This window comes from Chinchilla lanigera, unplaced genomic scaffold, assembly GCF_000276665.1.
Source record: "Chinchilla lanigera isolate Chin_1 unplaced genomic scaffold, ChiLan1.0 scaffold00035, whole genome shotgun sequence".
Lineage (NCBI taxonomy): Eukaryota > Metazoa > Chordata > Mammalia > Rodentia > Chinchillidae > Chinchilla > Chinchilla lanigera.
In genome coordinates this window covers 9,011,920-9,037,357 of record NW_004955436.1, presented here as the reverse complement: position 1 = coordinate 9,037,357, position 25,438 = coordinate 9,011,920, and the positions used below count along the sequence as shown (strand labels likewise).

General features: G+C 37.6%; 1 protein-coding gene and 1 long non-coding RNA gene across 3 annotated transcripts in view; one reads left to right on the top strand and one right to left on the bottom strand.

The window, feature by feature from the left end:
* Ptprk (protein tyrosine phosphatase, receptor type, K) overlaps positions 1-25,438 on the top strand; it is a 395,867-nt gene that overhangs the window by 334,251 nt on the left and 36,178 nt on the right. Inside the window, exon 13 of the mRNA XM_013516643.1 lies at positions 20,022-20,157. Coding sequence (XP_013372097.1) covers positions 20,022-20,157 — 136 coding nt within the window. The remainder of the gene's footprint in view (positions 1-20,021; positions 20,158-25,438) is intronic.
* LOC102012357 overlaps positions 20,147-25,438 on the bottom strand; it is a 33,117-nt gene continuing 27,825 nt past the window's right edge. The window contains exon 5 of one of the 2 annotated variants that reach the window (XR_261779.1): positions 20,147-20,228. This is a non-coding gene — a long non-coding RNA (uncharacterized LOC102012357). Of the gene's footprint in view, positions 20,229-22,991; positions 23,122-25,438 lie in introns of those variants that run through there. The other variant, XR_261780.1, reaches the window with a different exon arrangement.

The window sequence follows — 25,438 nt, the reverse complement described above, 5'->3', positions numbered from 1 at the left end:
ATTAAATTGCCCTGTGAGGTCAACATTGATCCTAACTATTGATTTGATTCGGTTCTCATCCAACTCGGTTTGAAGCAGAGCTGTGGAAAGAATCAGGTTCGTGAACCGAGGCACAATGTACATATGTATTCCATAGTCTCAGAAACAAACCTAAACAACTTGAGTTGCTTATAACATCTGTAAAATGTGAAAAATGGGTCTCAGAAACAGCAAAAAGATTTCTGCCAAATCCCAGAACAGGTTTTCCTAACTCAAGTATTTTTATTTTTGTAGCCTAAGGAGTAACACTCATCCATCTTCTAAATGTAGCCCTCTATCAATTAAGAAGTAGCTATTATGACTGAATGGTGTTATTTTACTTTTGTAAAAGAAAGAAAATTAGAGCTATACACAAATAGAAGAATAAATTATGAAAGTAAGTTTCAGGGCCTCTTTCAGTGAGTGTTTGTATGAATGAGAGGAGAATAACCATGTTTTCTTAGCAGCAATGACCTGTCATAGGAAGTGGGGAATAAACAGAAGGGGGCTCCATACCCTGTCAGAAACACGGCAGATGACAAACTTTATCCTCCTTTCCGAACAACACCGTCATGTAGATCTCTTATCCCTTAGGTTTCTTGGGTTCTCTTGATTGCTGGAAGTATGTAGCTTGAGCAATACTGTTTGACACATGTCAGCAATCATACAGATTTTAGTATAAGGAATAATGGCTACATGATGATATCAGGTCCTAGTCCATTTTACCTTTTAATAAAAAAGAGAACTCTGCTGATGTGATTCACCAGAGGATCTGGACTGGGAAAGATTATCCTGGTTTTGCAGAATGGGCCCTAAATTCAGTTCCATGAGTCCTAATAAGACAGAGGTTAGGAGCTGACACATGCAAGAAGGCAGTGTAAGCATGAGGCAGAACTTAGAATGCCGGGGCTCCCCACGTCACGGGGCCGACAACCACCAGGACCTGGCGGAGGCCAAGAACCCAGCGTAGTTCTGCCTTGCTTTGGCCCAGTACTGCTGCCTTCGCGCTTTTAGCTCCCAGAACCCTAATAAATGAATGTTGTTTTCAGCAAACAAATGTGTGGAATTTTTTTTACAATGGCCGTGAGAAACCAATATGTACACAGAAAATTATTTTTTGACCTTTTCTCTGAGGTGCAGTTGTTTAGTCAGCATTTTACCATATTGAGCTGGGATAAAACCAGAACTTTCTAGTCTACAGACCATTGATTTTCATCTTCAGTTAAATGTGTTTACTTCTTCCTTCTCTGTAAGGGAGGACAAATTAGCAAAAGATTGATAAGGGTGTGTTGTATCCTTTGAGGTTTGGCTCAAATAACTTTGCTATCAGAAAATTTGGAAACAAAAGTTGTCTGAACCAGAGACTTCGCAATCTGAATTCATGCAAACTAATGAAGAAAAACAAAACTTAGCCTCAGAGGGAGAGAAGGGCTTATGCAAATCTTATTGTCAGCCAGGTTCATACATGTAGAATACAAAACTATGCTTCGCTGTTTGTTGGGGATTTAGGAATAGCTCAAGATAATCTAATTTAAACAGACTGGCAAATTTTTTCAGCTTTGCAGAATGTATTCCACGTATGTCAAAGATATGCTTATTATGCTTCAAAATAAACTAACACTCTGTATGACCTCAATAGAGAAAGTAAATATTACAGTTTACATTTTATTCTCTTGTATTCATTCTATTGGTACAAGTTAATGAATACAAAACTATAGCGTTGATACTACAGAATCTGCTGACAAATTCTAGGTGTTATCAGAAAGTAGTTGAAATGTGGTGCTGATTTTGTATACTAAGATTATATTAACATTAATATTTATCCTACTGGATTAACATTTATTATAAATGGAAACATAGAATAGCCAACTGTTAATCTTTTCTTTTTCCTTAAAAAATTCTGATAAACAAGAGATTTCATAAAATCATGATTTGCTGATGCCATAGCAACAAAATCTTATATTGAGAACATCATCTGTTACATTGCAAGTAGTTTGGGCCATGCGTTCAGACTAGAGTTTCTGTTACCAAGGTACACGGTGTTGTGTTAGGTTAAGATTTGTCTGCCTGTTTACCCGGCTCCTATAAGGAATTATTTGAGTGTGTTCGTATGGGTTGAAATATTATGTGCTTAAAGGATTGAATTACTGTTATGACTGGAAATATTTCAGCTTGGAACTGTGGGAGGAGGTTAAACACACATTTGGGAAAGAAAAATAATACAAGCGAACAGAGACTAGAATCTGTGAATTATCTGATTGCCCTAGATACGTTCTCTATTTAAATTTAAACGTAACAGCTAAAATAATCCGCTTGAAAATGTGCTAAATGAAAATGTTTCTTTGTGTTCATCATATTTTTGAATCTTTTCTTTTTTGTAGCAGGAGCCAAACATCGTATTTTTGAAAAGAATTCTTTCCTAGGCAAATTCAGTGATAAAAATAATAGGAATGGTAGGAAGAGAAGGATGGAAATACCAGGTCCAGAGTTGAAAGAAAGTGAGGGACTAGACTCTGACTCTCTGCCTCCTAGAGAAGTTTGATGGATAGAATTTGACTTCAGAAAGCTATAAGTTGAAGGCCCAAAGCCCGTGCAAGCGGTGAAAGACTTTACATCATAAAAGCAGAGGGGTGGTTGTAGACCATTTTCAGTGGCTATAACTACAGGCCATAGGCCGAGTGGTTTATAAAGAATGAGGGCTTGCTCATCTGGTTGTGGAGGTGTGAGGTACAGGATGTATCTGGTGAGGCGCTCCTTGTGGGTGGAGACATTGCAGAGTTCCAGTCCACCAGGGCCTTCTGTGCACAGAGGTAAGATTGCTAACTGGAGTCTCTGGCCTTCCTTTTATAAAGCCAGCAGCACATTCATAGGGCCTCACCATCATGATCTTGGCTAATCCTAGTTACCTCCCGTAACGCTCATCTCCAAATATGATGGATCAAGCTCTCCACACCCTTTTAGTGTGAGCCAGAATTGAATATTGGAACTGGATTTCAGTATGAGCTGTCGCAAAGACATTCAAACCATGCCCCAGCCAGTGTGCAGCTGTTTGTGTTTCCTGAAGAGGAGCTGCCTTCCACATCTGTCCCCGGGCTGCACCGGCGCCCTAGAGATTGGTGACAGCTGATCTCAGAACCCCTCTGCCGTCCTTTCAGTTCCCAGTCAGAGCATTCATTGGCTGGACAACCTGTGTGTTCGTGTCCAGACTGGGTCTCTCCACTCGGCCCTGCAGCACAAGCAAAACCTTTACTCTTGCTGTGGCATGTCGCCCAGAATTCTTCATAAAGTCAATGGAGATTCTAGGAGATGTCAGATGTTACATAACAGCCAGTTCCCATTTCATAAGCTGAAAATATTGAATTATTATTTTGCTACCTAATACTTAATTTATATATTTACTACTACTGATATATATATATATATATACATATACATTTTTCCTTTTTCTTTAAAAATGTTTCTAGGGAACAAGACTCATAAGACCATGGTTTGCTGATCCACTTTAAGAGCCTTGTAGATCCTTTGTAGATCCATAAAGAATGGAAAACATCAGACCCACCCCACCCCAACCATGGACTCACCTCATTTTCTTCCACCTTAAGCCTAACCCTAACCCAGTTAAAAAAACTGTAGTTATCCTAGTTTCTATTCTGTCCAGAAGGAATAGTACATAACTGTGGAAGGAACATGGAGGGCATTTAGGCCTATGTAAGGATACATACCCTGTGATTGTTTTTATCACTTTGCAAATCTTTTTTGTGTTGTTAGACCTTCCACAAGAGGTTTCTTTGAAGATCTTCCTGCTGGTCCCAAGCCCTCCCTTTTTAGGGTCACCTGGAGAATTTTCAGCATCTCAGCTTTTTTAGAGACTGGCAGTTGTCCGTTCAAAAGAGCCTATCATCATGCTTTGGATCTTTTTTCTTGTGCACTGGAGGCCTCAGACAGTGGCCAGATGTTATACTGGACTGAATTAGCATGTTGCAACCAGAGAAGCTGTAGTCCCAGTGCAGTTTTCTTCAAGGGTTGTACTGTTGTCAGTTCCCTTCCCCATGACAGAAGAATACCTTGAAAAGATAAGCATTTTTTTCCTTTGAATATAATACAGTGTCAATCCAGGATAAGCCTTTTACCTATCATCACCATTTTGACCTCCACAATTAATAAAATCAGATTTACTCTTTCCATCTGTCCCTTACTGGAACTATTGTGCAAAGAAACGCAGGGCTCAGTGTGTCTAAAAATGTTCTGTTCCCAGGAGAAATCACTCTGGTTGTCCACGCTCACTCACTGTCCTGTCAGGGATGAGCAGGGACAGCTTCCACAGGCCGGTTTGGACTGAATTCCTGTGACTCTTGGTCTGCCTCTGAGGAGGGGGGAGTAGAATCATGCCAGTTCTTCCTGACACAACTGTGGCATGGAAACTGCAGACACAACCCAGAAGTGCAGGGGGAGAGGCGACCCTGGGACAGGCACCTCTGCACAGAGCGGCTCTGGTTTCACACAGGCTCAAGGCTAGGTCTCTTGCACACATCTCACTGACCTAGCGTGGTGTGGAAAGGACTTTGAGGGCATTGTACATTATCAGTAGAGGAAATGAAAGGAAAAGATGATGCAGGGAGGAAATGGAGGAATTAGACTGAGGATGAATTTTTATATTTTGAAAAACAAAGACTTATTTCTCCCCCACCCCCAGAACCTAAGAACAATAGAGTAGAACCTGTGATGTTTGCAAGTCTTCCCTTCCAACTTCACCTTGACTCTTGTTGAGGAAATCAGAAATTAGTCTTTGTGGAATAACTGTAAAACTATGTTGGGTCTTTCTGTGGCTTCGTCTCTCAGATCACACCTGCTTTTTCAGAGGTGAGGATTGGCTGTGATTCTTCTGTTCTTTTCTTTGCTTCCTCCAGCCTCACAGCTCCATCGCAACAGGTCAGAGAAGTTGTGTAACATTTTTTAAAACGGGAAAATGTGCTGAGGATGGGACTTAGTCACTGGAATTTGTAATCTTGTGCTCTAGTGTTCTGGTTTCTGCAGTGATACCCAAATAGTGAAGTAGATGCAGGATCCACACACTTAATCTATGAAATATGGGCAAAACTGTGAAAGAATATAATTTCCTTCAAAATCTTTACTGTCTGCTCTCGTGAAATGTGAAAACATCTTGAGGCCAGCACGGGGATTGTCATAGATAGGAGGCTCAGTGAAGTCCGTGAGAAGGGAATGGAGGTTAACAGCAGAGGCCCTGGTTCCGCCAGGAAGGTAGGTGTTCGGGCACTCGGGACTGCAGGCCCGCTGTGTGGCATGGTGACTCAGGAGGACCATGCCTCAAGAGCTCCCTTCAGGATGCAGGGCAGCGTCCTTTGCTCCCAAAGTAGGAGTCACGGTGCTGGTTGAGCTCATTTGATTCAAGAAGCGTAGTAACCAGCGCTGACGGTTCAGTGCTGTTCTATCGGCGAAGTCTGTGAGCAGTGGCTGTAATGAGCTGGGAGGTGCTTGGAAAAGCAAATGTGCCGAAGGTCACAGGAAAGTGGTGTCACTTCTTTAAAAGCTCTGATCATGAGATTTGGAGAGAGGAAACGTCAGGGGCCAAATGGAGATGGCAAGAATGCGAAGGGAAGCCAGGTGCGGTAGCGCACACCTATAATCCCAGCATGAGGAGGCTGAGGCAGGAGACTCGCCATGAGTTCAGGGCCAGCGTGGGCTACATAGTGAGTTCAAGGCCAGCAAGAACTACCCAATGAGACCGTGGCTCCAAAAAAAAAAATGCAAATGGGCAAATCAAAGAGAATCCCTCTAGTGTGGCCACAGTAGACCCCAGAGCAGCCTGGGAGCCGCTGGGGAGAGAGAGGATGTTGCTTGGACAGTGAGCTGAAGGCGCCATTGCCCAGCACTTAAATTTTCCTAAAAACTAATTTCTACCAACTGCTGTGGCTTTTGGAATAGTAAGCAAATACTTAACAATTTATTGGCATTGAATAAAAACTCTGTTCTCCACACAGTGGCAAATTCTGTCGGATTTCTAAGATACGGTGAGGGATCTGTGGATTACACATTTCCTGAATCTTTTCTCTGTACTGCAAATGCTGACATGGACCCTCAAAGAAGACAGCCAGGAGAGCCACACACAGGGAAAAGAGCTCTGTGTGCTTTCTTCAGCATCACTGTATTGAATCCATGGAGTATATATGAAAGATTATTGCCCCATTCTATAGGTAAAGAAACTGAGTCAAAGAAGTTATATAACTTCCTCAACTCTATGCAAATAAGAGGCAAAACCAACAGGGGCATTAGAATTCAGAAGACCAGGATGAGATTAAAGGGCTAGAGAAGACACATGGGAGAGATGGGAATATTTTTTTTTGGTAGTAGTGGTAGTGGGGATTTCATCTAGAGCCTTTGCATTGAGCTACATCCACAACCCTGTATCTTGCTAACTTGCCCCGACTGGGTTGGGAATTTGCCATCCTCCTGCCTCAGCCTCCCACCGTGCTGGGATTATCGACATGGGCTGCCACACCCAGCTGGGATTTTATTGTATTGAAAGAGTCTTATTTAGGCAAGGGGAAGGCTTTGAACACAAAAAAAACTTACTATCTAAAAGTATACAAAATGTAATCCATTAACTTTTTTGGATATACACATGTTTTTGACATTTTGAAAATTAGAAATTGTGAAGTTTAGTCAGTTGATAATTTTGGACATTTGACAACTACTTAAAAATATGGCTCCCATCCATCCATTCATCCAGGGCCAGAAAGATATTTTAGGATTAAAACCCCATCTCAAATTCCAAAGCATTTATTAATAATTTAGACTTGATACCAAATTTTCCTGGAATAGCTGTAACACAAATAAAATCGTTTTTAATCTGGCGCCTCTCTACAGTATGAAGGCAATCTCTAATTTAGTAAATAAACACCTGTGAAAATTGCAGTGTGACCTCTATTAATATGATTGAAACCATGTGGCTTGTTCTCCTGAGATATGCCAGATTAATGAATTATCCAAGCCGTGGTGGAAAATGACTGGCTCAAAATGGAAATAGAATTCACAGCTAAAAACCAGCCAAAAAAGGCAGCGAGTCTTAATCCTTGGATTTACAAAAAGAACAGTGAGTCTCGGTTGAAAAGGAGATCTTCATTATTTCAGATCTGATTACAATCTTATCATTTGATATTGTTAAAAGTTTTTGTTTGATATCTATCAATGTCCTCAGTCTTCATATATTACTTGTAAATGTATTTTTGTCCCTGTTAGAGCTCTGACTGGCATGTGTGGATGACTGGCCCAGATCTGGCGATCTGAGATTTTGCCAAGAGAAATGTCAAGTGCATTGCCTTTTAATTACATGCTTTGCCTTGATTTTAATACTCCAGAATTTTTCCTGAGGAAGAGCCTTCCTTAATTCTGTAGTTTATGGGAGAAAAAAAAAAAAAAAAACACCGACATTATCATAAACATTTTTCCCTAACATCTCCAGATTTCCATAGTTATCATTTTGCAAACACTGTACTTTAAGTTTCATATCTAGTTGTTCCATAGCCTAACTTCTATAAACACTGTGTGTGGTCACAATATTCAGTATTTCTGTGTTTCTCCTTCCCAGCAGTCTCTAGCCAGTCCTATCTTACTCTTACTAAGCATTACTACTTAGATGTCCCACACATGGTAATCAATATATGGAAGATGTAGCTCTTTGTCACTTAATTTCCTCTCCCTTTACTTTACCATTAACATAAATATGCACCAGCTCCTTATTCCCACGAGTATATAGCATTATAACATTTGAATTCTAGGTTGTTGGCTTCCCCAAAACATAGACGTGAAATTATTATTCCCTGAAATCCTGTAATACTTGACTTGAGCAGTTAATCTTGTTTATCAAGTAAGCAGCTTCATTGTCTCTGAAATCCCTTTAATCACTATACATAGACAAGAAACTTAAAGCCTTTTTGCTAGTGATATGATACATTGTTCCTCATCTAAGTAAAAACCTACACCATCCCCCGGCACATCTTCTTCTGCAAGGTCTTGCAGCCACCTCCGACCTGGTCCCTCAGGAGCTCTCTCTCACCTTCCTGTGTTAGTTTCTGGTGTGGCGCTACTCAGCTCCAAGTGGTGCCTGCTCTCTTGCTACAGCCTAGGGCTGTACACGCACAGGGCAGAGGGTTTCTCTGTCTCACTCACAGATGAGTCTTCAGGGCTAGAAATGGGCCAGACACATGCTTTGGACAAGGAACACTTTATCTAGTTGATGAAGGGAAGGAAGGAAAGAAGAGTGAGGAAGGAAGGAACAAAGGAAGGAGAAAGAAAGAAAGCCCTTCTTCATGGGTTTAAAATGGGGCGTGGAATATGTTTTCTTTTTTCTCAACTTGCTTTTATGACTTTGTCGAAGTGCCCTCTCATATGCCGCCCATCCATCCATGTAAGTCTCGCGCACTGAGACATTTTCCTGAAAGGGTCACGTATGACACCTGCCGACTTACTCGCGTGTCTATGCCTTCAACTCTTCTTTCCCTCTGGGGGTAGTGGTCCTCCCTCTCTCTCCTTTCCTCCCTCCCTTCCTTTCTCCCTTCCTCCCTCACTCCCTTCCCTCCTTCCTTCCATCTCTCTTTCTTTTGTTTCTTCTTGTTACTATTTCCCTTCCTCTCTCCCTTCCTTTCTTGGAACGGTACAGTACTAAAAAACTACACCGATAGATGGCTACTCCCACATCTCCAGAGCAAAAGCAACAGATGGGAGGCCAGGTAGCACAGGCTGCATTGTGAGCAAACCGACACTGTGTGAAAAGCCCACTTACCTCCTCTGAGCTCTCCTTTTGTTTGTTTTTATGAAAGCTACAATTGTGCTTCTGCATTGCATGATTTTAAGAACTGGTTTAGGTGTCAGGAGGCCAAATAGACTTCTCTGCCCTATGCAGAAGTCCTGTTTGTGCCTCTTCCATTGTGCTGGCTGTAATTTGTAAACATAAATGTATACAGTCATGTGAGTGCATATGGTCCCTTGTCTGCCCGACTGCACTCCACTGATGGAAAAGCCCCCACACATTTCTGATGTTTTGTACCCAAAACATATAGGGTGTCAAGCATTCAATCTATATGTATTAGGTGATGAATAATAAAATTAATGACTTTATTTTTAGTCTTATCCAAATGAGACTTATCCATATCTAATACTGTCTATATGAAGTCATAATAAATATGTACAGTTCAAAAATATCTAGATTTGGAAAAAGAATTTTATTTGAACTAATTATATATATCCTAACACTTACTGAGTTTTACTAAGTGAAGTAGCAGGCATGGTTTTAAGCACTGTCATGGTTTGTATATAGATGTCCCCCCAAAACCTCATGCGATCATGGGACAGGCTTCTAGAGTTCATGACTGATCCATGGTCCAGTGCTGGGATATCAGGTATGAGTGCTGCACCTGCCCTGGGGCTGATAGTTTGCATACAATATAAAGGAGGGAAAGAGGCTTGCTCCTCCCTCTGCCACTCCTCTTTTTTGCTCTTGTTGCTTTTGTTATTTTCCACACCATGAACCGTTGCCCTCTGCCAGGTGCCACTCTGCCTTGGAGCCAGCTGATTATGCCTGAAACTTCCACAAACTGTGAGCTAAATAAACCTTTCCTTCCTTAATTCTGGGTGTCAGGTATTTTGTCTCAGCAATGAGAGAAAAGTAACCAAGACAAGTACTTTACATATTTTAACCTACTTGGTCTTCCCATCACCCTAGAAAGTAGACATGTTTATTTATCTCCATTTTACCAGTGGGAAAACTGAGAAATAGTGATGTAATAACTTACCCAAAGTCACCTAATTAGTGAGTGAAAAGGCTGGAATTTGATCAAACCTAATGGTGTTCTTTTAGCCAAATACTTTAACTTTACCTGATTAGAGTATTTCCTATTAGCTCACTTTCCAGACACGTTGGTGTTCTTTATCAATTGACGCTGTGGAGATTAGATTTTTTTTTTCCTTAAACAAGGGTCACAAACTTCATAAGTTAGCTTATCCTAGAATTAATGTATTTATTAACTGATATATTCCCTTATTTAGGCATGTATCAACTAAATGAGTATATTTATTTAACATACCTTCACATATCATAAGCATTTTCATTTATGATTTATTTATTAGATAAGTACATAATTAACATTTACAATGTGCTGACCATTGTGTGCATTATTAGACATTAAAAATATAAATGAGGGCTGGGGGCTCAGTGCTATCATGCAAGGCCCTAGATTTGATCCCCAGTACTACTACTGCTGCTGCTGCTACTGCTACTACTAATAATAATATTAGTGATAAGGAGAAAGGAGGAAGAGAGATTGTATCTCTGCCCTCAGTTTATGTGTATGTTGCCTACTTCCTGAAAATACTTGCAACACAATTTCATGTGTGGGTTTTAGAAAACTAACTATCTGAAATTGAAAGATGACATACAGTCTTGGGGAAAATAAATAACGTCAGAATCCATAGTCTAACTTCCAGTTCTGAGAGCCTGGCAGACTAGGTATTCAGAGCACTCCTGAGAGAGGACACATCTTTAGAGACCCTGCTGGCCTCACAGCAGCTAAGAGATACTGCTAAGGACCTACTATTCTGACATCAGTAAATTTAATAAATAAATGTGTGTGATTGAAGCTGAGAATACTGAGTAGGGCCCAGAAGCTTTTGGTCTTCCCCAGAGGTGGATGCTAAAGCCATGCTTCCCTGTCATGAGGGTTGCCCAGCCCGAGTGAGTCTGAGAGCTGGCAGATGTGCCTATGTCCTCTGAAACCTTGGCTCTGAGCATAAGAAGATGCAAATTCTGTTTTACATGAAAGCATGATCAATTTAGGTCTCTGGGGTTCCCACAGACTCACATAAAGCAATTAACTCACCATCAAAGGTCACCAAGCATTCTTGAAAGCACCTCACTGTGTGAGTGAATAGAAGCACCAGCTCTAAACCCTCCAAGGACTGCAGGTATCAGGACCATCAAGTGTAAAATAAAAACAGCTGCATATAAAACATTTACAGAACTAAAAGGCAAATCATAAAAATTATGGAGGTGCTATCAGGAGTATCAAAACAAACAGCTACTTACTAAATGATGCAGTGGTACTTTCAGAAAAGAAAAACATATGGATCCAAATGTAAAATAACTCTAAATAAACTTAATAGTGGGTTTGACAAAAGTGAAGAGATAAATTATTACATAAGTTTTGGATCTGAAGAAGCTACAGAGAATAAAATAGAAAGGCTAAGATGAGCAAGAACAGAATTAGTCATGGAAATACGACTTCCACAGATGATAATATACCATAAAGTAATTTAAGTCATGTAACATCTTCATGAATAGATTTGTTGCCTCCTAAGAAATAATGCACAATCCAGAAAATGATTTCTGCAGTTATGTAATATTACTTCAGGACAGTAGTAGTTTTGCCGATCATTGGATCGATTTACATGTTGTAACTGATAACTGGATATTTATGCAAGAGGAAAAATCTGTACACACTCCCTCCTATGTATCATACTCTGAAAGCAATTGGCATCAATCCAGGATTAAATTACATGACATACATAGTTTTACAACTTTCAGAGAAAAAAGGAAACATTTTTTAAATTCAACTTGGAAAAGGCCTGATTAAACAATGAGTGCTAATCACTACAAGAAGATTTACGTATTTGACTGCATAAAAATTAAAAACTGGTATTCACCAATCTACTATGAATGCAGTAGGGGAAAGGCCGCTAACGGTGCTCACAATACATTATCGCAAAGTATGATATCTTCGCGTATTAAATATGTTAAGCTGAAAAGCTAGTAAGAGAACAACAGAAGCAAGAAAGTGTCTTTGAGCTTTCCACACCCTTTTCCCTTGATGCAGGCCATAAAAGCTGGAGAGGATTTTCTGACTCTTCCCTGAACAGTTAGGAAGTTCTTCAAATATGAGATCTCCCTCACTGACATGGAAAGGAAGCCGCCTGAACAAATGGGCTTGCAAGCTGTACTCTGCTTAGTGAGGTCCTGCTCTTCGCTCTATCACTTTTTCTCTGACCACCCACCATTCATCAGGCCAATTATAAAAACACTCAAGTTTAACTGTGGCTTTGGGACTTCATTTTCTTAGGGAGGCTGCCGTGTCTCAGACAACTTTATTACATAGAATGTCATGTTTTTCTCTTATTAATCTGTCTTTTGTTATAAGGATCGTAACCATGAATTTGGGAGATTTTTCTTTCCTCCTCTGTACCATCTTGATAAGGATTTGCATCCACACCTGAAAGAGAATAGCGTCCCCATGCCTTAGTTACTTTTCTCATTGCTGAGACAAAATACTCAACCCAAAGTCAAAGGAGGGAAGGTTTACTTGGTTTGTAGTTTCAGCTCACAGCTGGCAGGCATCCAGACAGGGTGGCGGCACAGAGGGGCATTGCAGAGGAGAAACAGCTCCTGGCGTCCAGGAGGCAGCAAAGCAGTGGAGTAGTAAAGCAGTGGCGGCATTGGTCTGGCTCTCCCCTCTGTCACTTCCAGGGTACTGCCCTTTGGGTGGTGCCTCCCACAGCCTGGGTGGGCCCTTCCATTATCCACACCCAGAGCTATGGCAGACCAATCAGTTCACAAACTGAGTAATCACACACCTTTCATCCCAGCCTCACACACGTAATCTCAGCATCACACTTCCTAGACCCGGCCACCTCTGAAAAGCCCCACCCACAAGCCTATGAGCATCTTGGGAGAACATTTAGCACAAGCCATAATGCCAGATATAAAAGAATTAGTATCCATATCTAGTATTAAAAACAAAAAGATAAAAAGGAAAAAGTTGAAGACTAAATAGTAAGCATTTTGGAAAAGAAATACGCATAAGTATTTCAAGTATCTCAAAAACCGTTTTAGTAAGAGTCAAATGTATATTATCTATCTTTTTATCACCAAGTTGACAAGAATTAAGTCTAATGACACAAGAGGTTACGATGTATTTTAAATGGAGTCTACATACCCTAATGATAGGTGTATATATTGGTAACAAATTTGCATTACTCTATTTTATAAGTTGTGTATTTACAAACTTTGTTTAAGTCAAAATGGACTGGATACTACTCATGAGCCACAGTTTACTAATCTCTGCAGCAATAGAAGGAAGACCATCTGATTAGCTATGGGTGGATGAATGGTTCTAAATAATTAATAATTCCCTGAAGGAATTTTCAGTAGATGAGGTAGAAGAGGTTGATTGGCGAATGGTCATGAAAGGATTATATGTGGTGATTTTTGCTGTTTCCTTTTGAATGTAAAACAGTTAAAGTAGTTTTTTAATTACATTTGCATTTTAGAAAACTCATTCTGGTAACAAAATATAGATTAAATCTGAGAAGGCCAACATGGGAAGCAGGAGAGTTAGTGGGAAATCAAGATAAGTGGGTCTTAAAGACAGGAAAATCTGGGACAAAGCATCCATGCAAATTTCAGAGATAACTTAGCCCCTAGACTCAACTGTGTTTAAAAAGGAAGACAGCACAGTAGGCTCTATCTCACCCAATTCTGAATACATTTAGCTAAATGGAAATCATGGCAAAAATTTATGTGTACAACAAGAGAACTGCCCATGTGTTACTGTGAAGTAAAATAACATTTTCCACATTTTTACCTTTCAATACACTCTTGAACCATGATGCTTACTTAAAAAAAAAATTTGCTTATATAATTTCTTCAGAATTTCATACAACATTTTGATCCATAATTTTTAAACAAAAATAAATTTAGAGAACCTGAGGCTAGGAATGCCTTAAGCAGTACATAAGTAATTTAGATATTTATAATATTCTCCAACTTCATAGTTGTTTAAAGTTTTCATAGACCTGAAGTTCTATTCTCCTCATTAGAATTTTTTTAGGAATAAATTATTTTCCAGCTGCTATTCAGAAACTATGTTACACATAGCTGTATTCTTATTTCACTACTGAGAATCTCAGAGTGATCGTTTTTTACGGTTAACAGTCTAAAAGTGGGCAAGTTTCATGAGATTGTAGGAGATGATGAAGCCAAGTGACTTCAAAGGATGATCGAATTAAATAATCCATACTTCAGGATGCCCCTAAGGCTTAGGCATGCACTGTGGCAGGGTATTTAATTAATAACATGTACTTTACAAAACCCATCATTATATATTTATATGACAGACTGCTAAGATTTCTTAAAAGCTGTTTTTTGGTAATGTCAGTCCTACTGTTCATGGGTTTGCATTTTTATGTGAAGAACCCAAAGGGCTAACCTCTAGGTCGTATCTGCCAGGAGCAGCTTCTATCACAAGCGTTTCAGTTTATGAAACCTTTTTGGATCATGATATCACTTGATATTCTAAAAGATACATATTGTAAATTGTGTTATTAATTTATTATGTAGATACAAATATTAAACTATAAGAGGTGCTGACTTCCTCGCACAACAAACAATCCTGGAGTGATGCAGAACTGCTTCCTCAGTATGATGTGCAATGGGAAATTTCGGATTTTACTTGCTGCCTATGTAAATATTCAGTTAGTCGTTGAGTTGATGCATAGATTCAAAAAGCCACTTCTATTCCATATCATTATCACATAATTGCATGAGTCATGATGTAGATTTTCCATTCTTTTCCAAGAGGTGGCAAATCTCTTCCATACTGCAATTATGTGGTTTAAATTAGCTGGAGCCCTATTATGTTGCGATACAGGAAAGTCATGCATGCTGAGTTTTCTTCTCAAGCATTTTAACTCTTCGTACCTTACTCAGGATGACTTCTTCAGGTCTAAAGTCCAACTGGTCAATTATTTCTCAATATAAGAGAAAGAGTTAAGAATCAAAAGGGGCCTTGCTGATAGCAGATCTCTTGTGCTGTCCGGGATGCTAGCATTTCCTTGTATTTTGGTCATAGGTGGTGACTGATAATAGGAAAAGCCCCATAAAGAGAAGGCTTCACATGCCGGAGACAACACAGACATATATGTACCAAGATCATCTTAGGCTAACATCCAAAACAATAAGATCAAATGTACCCATGTGCTTTTCGGAAATTAGTTGTTTTTTTGTTTTTTTTTTATGTCATTACTCTCTACTGTAAGAAAGATTAATATTATTTTTCTATTTATTCAACGGATATTTTTGTACTGAGAGTCTCTCCCAAGCCCTCCTGGAAATACAATGGTGAACAAAATAAATATGATTCTTACTTTCATGAACTTTATCTTACCCATGGGAATCTATTGGAGGGCTCTACTCAGTGAAGTGATTCTATCCAAATGAATTGTTGTGTGAGTTCTGATGTAGAATAGGCAAAGCCTGCAGTCAGGGGATATGACAGGCGGCTGTAGCATTATTTGAGTGAGAGATGCTGTTGACCTGAGATCAGAGAGCAGCAGTGGGGATGGAAAGGTTGGAAACAAGACACAGAGAATGGAGCATTGCTTTGTTGCTAACTGCATGAGAAAGCAGCAAAGCAACCATGCTTACCCAGGCCCATCACAACTTTGCTTTTAGTCCTTTCATAATTATTAACAGTGTTCTCTTTTGCTTTGAAAAACATCTAAAATTGTATGTTTATCCATCCAAGAGGTAGAAGAGGGAGGAGCAAGAAGGCATAGTGCCCTCATTTCCAGCAGCAACAGCTGTGTGGATAAGCATGTCCTGTAGGGAAGGGGAGGAACTGAAGAAGTGGTGAAGAAAGTCCGAGTCCAGGTTTGGTGTGTCGAAGGTGACTATCACATGGTGAAGTGAAGACATAAGCACCAGATGAGCACACGGGGTAAAGATGAGCACACGGGGTAAAGAGCTCAACTAGGTTAAAGATGCATTAGCGAAAGTGATCTGCATGGATAATAACAGAAGTTACTGGAAGTGAAGATCTCACCAGAAAGTATGAAAGTCATTGCCAAGAGTCCAAAGCCCCTGCAACACTCAAAGGGGTACCTTGTTTTAAAGTTTGGGTTAAAAAAAGGAGTGGAAAACAAAGATCTAGAAAAAATACGCCAGAATCATAAGAAAATAAGGAGATTTGCAAGTAGTGGAAGCCATAGGAACAGAAAAAGTACTGCAAGGAGTAGAAAAATGTCAAATGCTTTCAAAGAATGTATAAAATAAGAGGAAGGAGACCTTTGAATCAAATAGTTAGTAAGCCGTTGTTGACGGTTTTTTTGGTGTTAGGAAGCGGGTGCCTGATTGTGGGATTGTAATGAATGACAGATGGGAATGTGAACAATTATTCAGAACTAAAGTAGTCAACTATTACCTATTTTGTTTACCTTTTTTAAAAGGGATATTGTCTTGCTGTATGTTCAGCTCCTTTTAATTTTTATTCATAGTTTTCCATAAGTAGCTTTAGTATATAGCAAAAAAAAAACAACTCCTTTATTTACCTAATTCAATTTGAGTAACAATGTCTCTAAAGATGCTATAAGATCACCTAACACCTTCTGTTTAGAGACTTTCATCTTTAATGGCCATCAAGAAAGCAGAAGATTTTGCTGGTTTAATCATAGCTTTTCGTTTTAAATTTTTAGTTAAATTTTTTACTTTGAAACTATTTCAATTTTAAGAAGAGCAAGAATATGGCCTATAAAGTTAGTTTAGCTATTTTCCAAAAACAAAAACAAAGAAAAACTGTATTGATGAACTCGCTAAGTAAAAATGAAACTCTGCCATCTTATTTTTTCACACTTTGTCCATGTGCACAAAGAACTGTACTGCTCTTGGCTTAAGAATATAGGGGAATACTCCAAATGTTATTTGGCAGATAAAAGGTAAAGATTTATGGCATATGAAAGCATTTCTAGTAAAGGTGATCCTACAATGCCTTTGTGTATGTGCATAAATTATAAGCAGAGCTCAGACGTGCATCTACTATAAAGGCATTTTGCTCTCTTTGAGGAAAATAGAATGTGGTCACTTAAGGTCACTACTTGTATTTCCATTAATGTTTCTGTGAACTTGAATGATTTTGAATAGGATTTCCATGTTCTTTGATTCTAGTAGAAAATTACAGATAATTAAAATATGCAAGGCAATAAGTTTATACACGTATTTTATTAAACATACTGTTGGAAGTAACAGTAATAATAAATGTTACAACTGAGAACTTTGAGAAGGCTTCCCACTCAGGGGACAACAACTACTGCCGGATCACGTGCCTTGGTGGATTTGATTAGCCTTCTATCCACAGGTTCAGTAATTGAATTAAAGATTGATGAACGGCTCTTTACATAGGCACTGTAATCATGACAGACAAAGCTCCTTTACCCAACTCAAATAAATGAACTTAGTGTTTGTGTTCTTTCTAATCTTTTGGTAAATATGAATTGAAGTCAGTCGTTAGCGAAGCTGTGGGCTCACACTGGAAGGTAGTGATATGGATTTGCATAATACATTCTGATAGTCTGAATGCTGCACGCCCTGAGCACGCCTGCCAGTTCATTCATATTTCTGTTCAAAGATTTGCATTTAGATCTGGCATTTCATTTCTTTAAATATGTGTGGATTAATGTATTAGCTAATCTCGCAAATAAGACTTTAAGAATTCTTCCTCCTCTGAATTGGAAATTGTGTATCTATCCCTTTCACATTTTTTTGTTATTTATTTATTTATTTATTTGGGGGTTTTTCTCCGGTACCGGGAATGGAACTCGCGACCTTGCGCTTGCCAGGCAGGCGCTTTGCCCCTGAGCTAAATCCCCAGCCCTTTTTTGTTATTTAATTATTAAGCTCGGGTATATTGAGGTTACTGTTCACACTTAATGGTGTGTTTTTGCACCTTTACATGTATTTGCACCTATACACATTGTGTAGTTCTAGTGGAACGCAACAGTTGTGAAGATTCTTATAAAATATAATAGGCTAAATGTGACATAATATCTTTAGATAGTTATTCCACAACATCATGTCTCATAGAATTAAAATGTTTTATTTAAAATCTTGACCTCATCAAACAAGAACTGATTTTTAAACAAATTATCCAATTATTTAACTCTGTAAGTCATTTTATATAAGAAAGGTATAACAAAGAACAGCTTGCAAGTGGGCTTTCATGAGTGAATAATGAGGATTTGTTCACAGACTAAAGTTTCTTCTAGGGATTTTTACATCAAACATTCTGTTTCCATTCCCATTAGAAGAATCCATGTTAAACCAATCTAATTTGAATATTACAAGCAATAAGTGAACTTAAATTTTGTAGCCAGCTTAGGAAAGTATTCCAACTGTCTTCAGTACATGGCTGTATTGCATATAGACATGGGTGTATTTCTAAAGTTAACCTCCAGACAGAAGAGATATCCAACATATTTGCCACATATTCTGATGAATTGAGAAGCATATGCAGTTTGAAATGTGGTAAACACTGAGTGACCTTTGTTTATGAAGTTTGAAATTCCCTGAGCCTCTGTGCTTGGGAAGTATCAAGTCATAAAGGAAAACTGCTTTTGCTTACCAGAAAACTTAAAAGAAATACACGCTAAAGGCTTGCTTTTTCTGCTTGAAAATAGTAGTTAACAATTACCGGTCCATAGGAAAGTTTGCACCTATACAACTGAAATAAAAATAAAAAGAAATACAGTAAGTTGTAGTATACAGTTGCGTTCTCTCTGACAGGTTTTTTTCAAACTGTATGTTTTTCAGTAGTTTATATTTAAATGACCATTTTATGAAATAGTATAAAAGAAAGTTATTCTTTTAAATTTCTCACATGGAAAAACATAGATAAACCTATCTGTCCTCTCTGGACCGAACCTGTGGCTGGTGAGAAACTGCAGCAGTGTTTAGATGTGCAGAACGGGGGTGGAAAGGAAAGAAGTCAAAAGAAGAAACTAAATCAAAAAATTATGACTTTTAAAAGAGAATATGCACATTGTTCATTAGCAAGATGAAAGCTTAGATCTACAGCCTGGCTTGTGCGGCTGCTCATTCCAGATGCAAGGGGCTCTGACAGGCACTTTAAGGCCTTTTCCCCAAATGTGCCTGATCTTAAAGAGCCTCTGGGTTCTTCTCACACACATTTTTGACAGTAGGGGCCACAAATCTGGAAACTGTGTTAAAATATTGATGATGTCTTAGATTTTGTCTCTGTCCTCTAGCAATTTATAGTCTGTCCTTAATTCTGTAGGCCTCAGGGTTTTTGTATCTGTAAACTGCACATAATAATACTTTCTCGGCCAGTGTTCAAGGTAAATGAGGTGAAAGGAAAGTCTCTTCAGAAAGTTACTGGGGCTTGGATATTTCTAACATTTTTTCTATCTTCTAAAATTTTTAATTTTAATTATGTACTATATGGAGGAAAGGCTGGACGAAGGTGGTTCTGAGAAAGGGGAGAGAGGGAGAGATTGAGAGAGAGAGAGAGAATCTCTTTTCCAGCTCCATTAGCTGGGTTGTACTGGCTAAGTAAAGGCTAAATAGTCCTGAATGTCTCTATTTGGCTTGTCCTTTGCTTCTGCCAAACCTGCAGTTCATCCTAAATCTTCTGTGTGGAAGTGCACGTCCCTGTGCCCAGGAGGTGGGCTAAGCATGTATTTGATGAACCCGGGGTGTCCCAACCAGCTGTGGCTGACACTGCCTGCCAGGGAGCACAGTGCTTTGCATTGAGAGGTTTACTGAACGAATCCATAAACAGACATATCTCTAAATCTGACCCCATCTCTTTCCAATGTATTATGTGCTAAAAATTTTGTGTTCTGACTTATAGAACATTAGAGAAAGGTAGTTCAACATTCTCTTTGATGCTTACAGATTTCCTTTTTGTTTTGTTGTTATATGTGTTTAGTATGAAACAGAACTCCAATCTGAAAGGTCTTCCCTTAGTTTGACCTTAAATTTCTCACAGTGTCACTTAACATGCTTCTGTATTTATATCGTCAGGTAACTTTGTTCAAATAGCAAAATATGTGTCTTTTTATAGTAACTTTTTTGGGGGAGGCATCATTTTCTTCTCTGTAATAATTAGCTGCTTTCAGTAATTTATTTTTCCTGGTTCATTTAGCAGCAGCAACAGAAGAACCAGAAGTGATCCCAGATCCGGCCAAGCAGACGGACAGAGTGGTGAAAATTGCAGGAATCAGTGCTGGGATTCTGGTTTTCATCCTCCTTCTCCTTGTGGTCATATTAGTTGTAAAAAAGAGGTAAGATTGGAGGTCGTCCTTTGCCACTTCCTTGATGTCGCCAGTTCTCAGGGACCTTTCCCCCTCCATTTCTTTCAAGTTAGAAAATATAAGGAGAAGAAATTAATTTTAACGAGGATAGTGGTACCCGGCCTATCCCTCATGCTTTTTAAATAAGTTCTGTGGTTATTTGAAATGAAATTTGGGGTTAATGAAATGAAAACATGTTTTTTGTTAAGTTAACCTTGAAGTGTAAATGTTCAAAAGAAGAGGTACTTGAGATATTAATTTATCTTGCATTTGGTGTGTTATTAAGAACGACAAAACATGGATATTTTTGTGATACTTAGGCTATACTCTCTGAATTATTTTGTATTCTTATGCCATATTTTTCTCAAGCTTGGCTTCAAATAAGATAGAAGAAGAATATAGACATTATTCAATTATTTCATATATTAAATATGCACTGACTAAAATTTTCAAATGAAGAAAGAAATTTTTTATTGAGTATTATCTATTATACTGTATCAACCAATATCGCCATCTTCTGGGAATATATGAAGGTATTAAAACCTATTCAAATTTAAACTGCTGTCTTCTGGAGACAAATGTATATTCCTGCTGATAAACATTTCAAAGTATATCATTTTTATAACTGTGCTTTTAACCACAATATAAAATGTTATCACCTGTAAATCATTGTCTTAGAAACTAATACAGCACTGCAATCTGTCCAATCATGTATGTTGGATGGTGCTATAAATTCCAGGAACTTTTTAATAGTCTTACATGAGTGTACATTTCAACAACGTTCTGTTCAGACATGGTTATACTTTATGAATTCTATAATATATGCTAAATGATGTTGCTTATTACATGAATCAAATACTATACTATTATAATTATTTTATATTTGAAATAAAGCATTAAGATGATAGATAAAACTCATACTACATGTTTTAACAATTCCATGAGAGTTTATTTTAATATATTGCCTCTTTACAATGATCCCCTGGAGATATATATGTTGGAGAAGACACATCTGCATTAGAAACATTAGGTATGCATTGTAGTGTTTTGTGTTAAATTAGCTACATACGCGCTTTCCCCAAATAGTGCTTTTTCCTTTCGCTGTTGTCTACCTCTGTGGTTAGAAAGTACATCATATGTGAGGCAAGACTGAAGGTTTTCAGAAATATACATTTTCTCATAAGGATCATCAAAGTCAGAGAATATAACATTCAAATTTTATGTCTGTTTGGTTTATATATTTGAGGAGTGACATAAACAGTTGAGTCAACTAAATTTAGCTTCACAATTAAAATTCTGATCATTTTACATGGGATCTGAGCATGACAGTACATACTTTTCTGTGACTTCACTCAGAACTAAATTAACAAAGTTTTATTTGCCATTTATTTGAAAACACTTACTCACTTTTGATAATCTCACCATATCCATGGCTGTCCATTTTAGAACAAAAAAATCTTGAAAGATAAACTTGTACTGTGTGCTAAAATAATCATGGAGCAAGATTTTGAAGGAATAAATTTTCTGGTAGATCTCTAAAGCTGTATAATGTAACAGACTCCTTTTCTAGTTCTTAGTTTAAATGATTTTATAAAGCTGGCTCTGGTTAAAATGTTTAAATTTTCATAAGTGTACATTAACTGACAGAAAGTACGAAGGGATTTAGTGTCTTTTCCTCACCAGCACCTTTTTGACTAGCCAAAGTTGAAATTTTACTGATGGAAAAACTTTCTTTGTATATATATGTCAAAATTACCTAAACTCCTAACTTAACTAAGCAACTTTTTAGTGACTTTCATCCATATGTAGTATATGTCATACATGAATGTTGTATGATTTAAACACAAATAATTATTGTATGTATAAAATTAGTAGTATTGGATATTATCTATTTTAAAAATTATTAGATACAGTACCTTCACTTTTAAGGATACATTTATAATAAAATAGTGGAAAAGCAAAATATTTTAGTTTCTTATCTGCATTTTATGGAAAAGATTTTAATTTCTCAAAACTTAATTCCTCACTGGGAATGACACATATAGACATATTTCTCATGCTGAAAAAGTTTTGTGTGTTTTGGTTGTTTTTTAAGGAGTGGTTTGGGATTCAGCTGAGTATAATTTAACTGCTGAGGGTATATAGAAAGTAAATTCTTAGGCTAATAAAAGGGATATTGCATCTTTCAGAACACGATGTCATTTTTAATTTAATTGCTGTGAATTATTTCCAAATGTATGCCATTTTTCCATCAATTGCGTATTGTATTTTAAATGCACAGCATGCGTACATTAATAATTCCAAGTATAAATTTGAAATTGAGTTTCAATACAGTAAATGTTTGTGTTTATGTTCACATGCATCTACTGTAGAAATTTCTTTGTGTATGTATAGTGTGTGGTACATATGTGTATATTCATATAGCATAAAAATATACACCTTTGTGCCATTAAGATATTAACTTAGGTCTTATTCTATGTATACTTTATTTGAACATAATAGCTCTTTCTGTTTTATATCTATAAAAACAATCTATTTAGTATACAAGTTCTGTACACAGCTGTTCCATCTGTCATGACATTTAGATAGTAATGGATGGTACTATGCTTAACTGCATGTTGAATATACATAATCCATTTAATTTCTTGATTTTTTTGGCAATAAAAGAAATGTCAGCATGTTATTTTTTCCAAATTATGTATTTCAAATTTTATTTTTCTACTGCATATCTGTCTGTTTAATTGCATGGCAAAAAAAAAAAAATCTAACAATGCATGAGCAAATTAAAATGCAGAGCAAAAACATGAATTTTATTTTATTTTGTTTTATTTTTAACGCACATTTTTCTGCTTTATTGAATGTGACAGAGTCACGCTTTTCATTCACCATTGCTTCTCTTTTTCCACTGTCTGTGATTTGCTTGCCAGGAGGAGCTACTATTCTTACTCCTACTACCTGTAAGTAGAAAATGGGTGATGTTCGGCTTTATGTGTGTGGAAGGTGCAGTATCCCTTTTCAAAAAAACAAAGAAACAATGTTGGTAATTTTGGTGATATTTCAAAACATGTTTTTCTGGATTCTAAAGTAATCATCTATTACCTATTTTGTTTATCTTTTTTAAAAGGGATATTGTATTTCTGTATGTTCAGCTCCTTTTAATTTTTATTCATAATTTTTCATAAGTAGCTTTAGTCTATAGCAAAAAAAAATTACTTTATTTACATAATTTAAACCTGTACCTTATTTAGCAATGGGATACTTCATTCATTTCATAGAGAAAGCTGTTGTAACTCCTGAATCCCTATCATTATATAATATCATAATATTTGAGAAAATGAGCCAAGTGTTGTATTCACAGAACATTCAAAGTGACTTCATAGGTTGCAAATCCAGTCAGATCTGCATGGGATAACCTCTCTCTACACTTTTCTAGGAACCCAGGGTGGGTTATGACTTCTGAACTTCTTTGGTCTGGTCATTAAATGAATAAAATCACGCTGCTGCTGAGGCAAAAAAAAAATAAAATAAAATTCTTTTAAGACAAAATAATAATGTAGGAAAATAAATAACAAAGAATTTGTCAAACCAAGGCTAATAATGTTCTTGTCAATCGACTGAGGAACAAGGGTGGATATCTTCTCTTTCTTTTTCTCCTCAGTGTCGGTGACATTCTACACTTAGGTGTGGGAATCTCATTTTCATGGAGATGGAGACAGTTGTCCATGCTGTTTTCTGAGTCATTTTTAGTTTATCACTTTAGATTCCAGAGTGCTAATTCATTCAGTTGAGAGAAATGCTATGACACTTTTCTGAGCTTACGGACTAAACACGACTGGGGCATATATCCCACAACATTTCTATCACTTGGAAAATTTAAGCTAGCTTCACAACAAAATTTTATGAGTCAATCACTGTAACCGAATTCTGCCAACATTTTAAACATTATAAACATTTGGCTTCCTAGAATCTGCTAAAACAAGCAGGTGTAAGGGAACAGTGCTCCTAGCTTATTGTGATGAATCATAATATGCTTGTTAAATCATATTTGATGAAGCCAAAGGTAATTAACTGTACCATTTCGTACAATGATGGAGTACTTTTCCCCTTTATGGCCTACCCATTCATCCACCTGCAGAAGTGTATGCCGTTGCCTGCTTTGATAATGAAAGTCATTTGCGCATCTGTCAAACTCAAGTACTTGCAAAATGAATTGCTAAACTGTCCTGAAGAGCACATGATAAATCCTGGTTGCCCATGGGAACAAAGCATGAGACGTACTGGAATCAACAAGTACTTAATTATGAGACTATCAATAACCCTACTCCTCACTACCAGTGTATCTGCAAAATTAGAATGGGATATAGCTCAGTGGCACAAGCGCCTGCCTGGCAAGCGTAAGGTCCTGAGTTCAATTCCCAGGACCAAAAACAAATTAGAATGGGCTTCCCTTTTGGGGGGCTGGATTAACATTTCCATGTTCTAGAAAATGCAGTAGGTCATGCTAATGTTATGGTGATACTTAGCTATACTGGCATTTTAAATCCTAACTAGCAAGAAGGTCACAGAGCTGTGTTTCTAAAGGCTGATTAAGCATACCCTCTGATACCGATCTGAAATAGGGACTTTTTTAAAAATAAAAAAAAGTAGACGTTACCTAAAACAAAAATTAAAAGAAAACCACATGTGATCTTTGAGATAATCTTCATGGGCATTGTCATAGGAAGTGTCAGTCATTAATGAAAACTCTTAAACTGATGTCAAGTCTTCGTTTTCTTTGTAATAACTTAAATGAAAGCCCACCTCAAAGGTTTGTTGTGCAGACTGAGATGTAAGAACCAAGCCAGTGATGCATGGGTGACAGGTATCCACAACAGTTGTATCCGCACGTAATTTGCCTGTTAGTCTAAATCTGTGGCTCTGAGAGGTAAAAGTTCTTCACTGAGTGAAAACTTCAACTTTTCATGCATTTGAAAAATTCATTATTGCTGAATTTTCCCTGATCATGAAATAGATATCAGTGATACATATTTGATAGTAAAATAAAAAAACATCCTTTTCACTTGCTATTTTCTGTACGGCCATGTAAAAAACGTTAGCATTATTTTGAGGCCAAATATCAGGGTGCGCTCTTTTAATCCTACTCGTTCTCTGATATTATTTTTTGGGAAATAAATTCATTCTTCTCACCCAAGAAACAAAGTTAATTACCTAAGCATTTTGCTACTTTTTTAGATTTGCAAATGACAACATTCTCTCTCTGTCTTTATCTTCC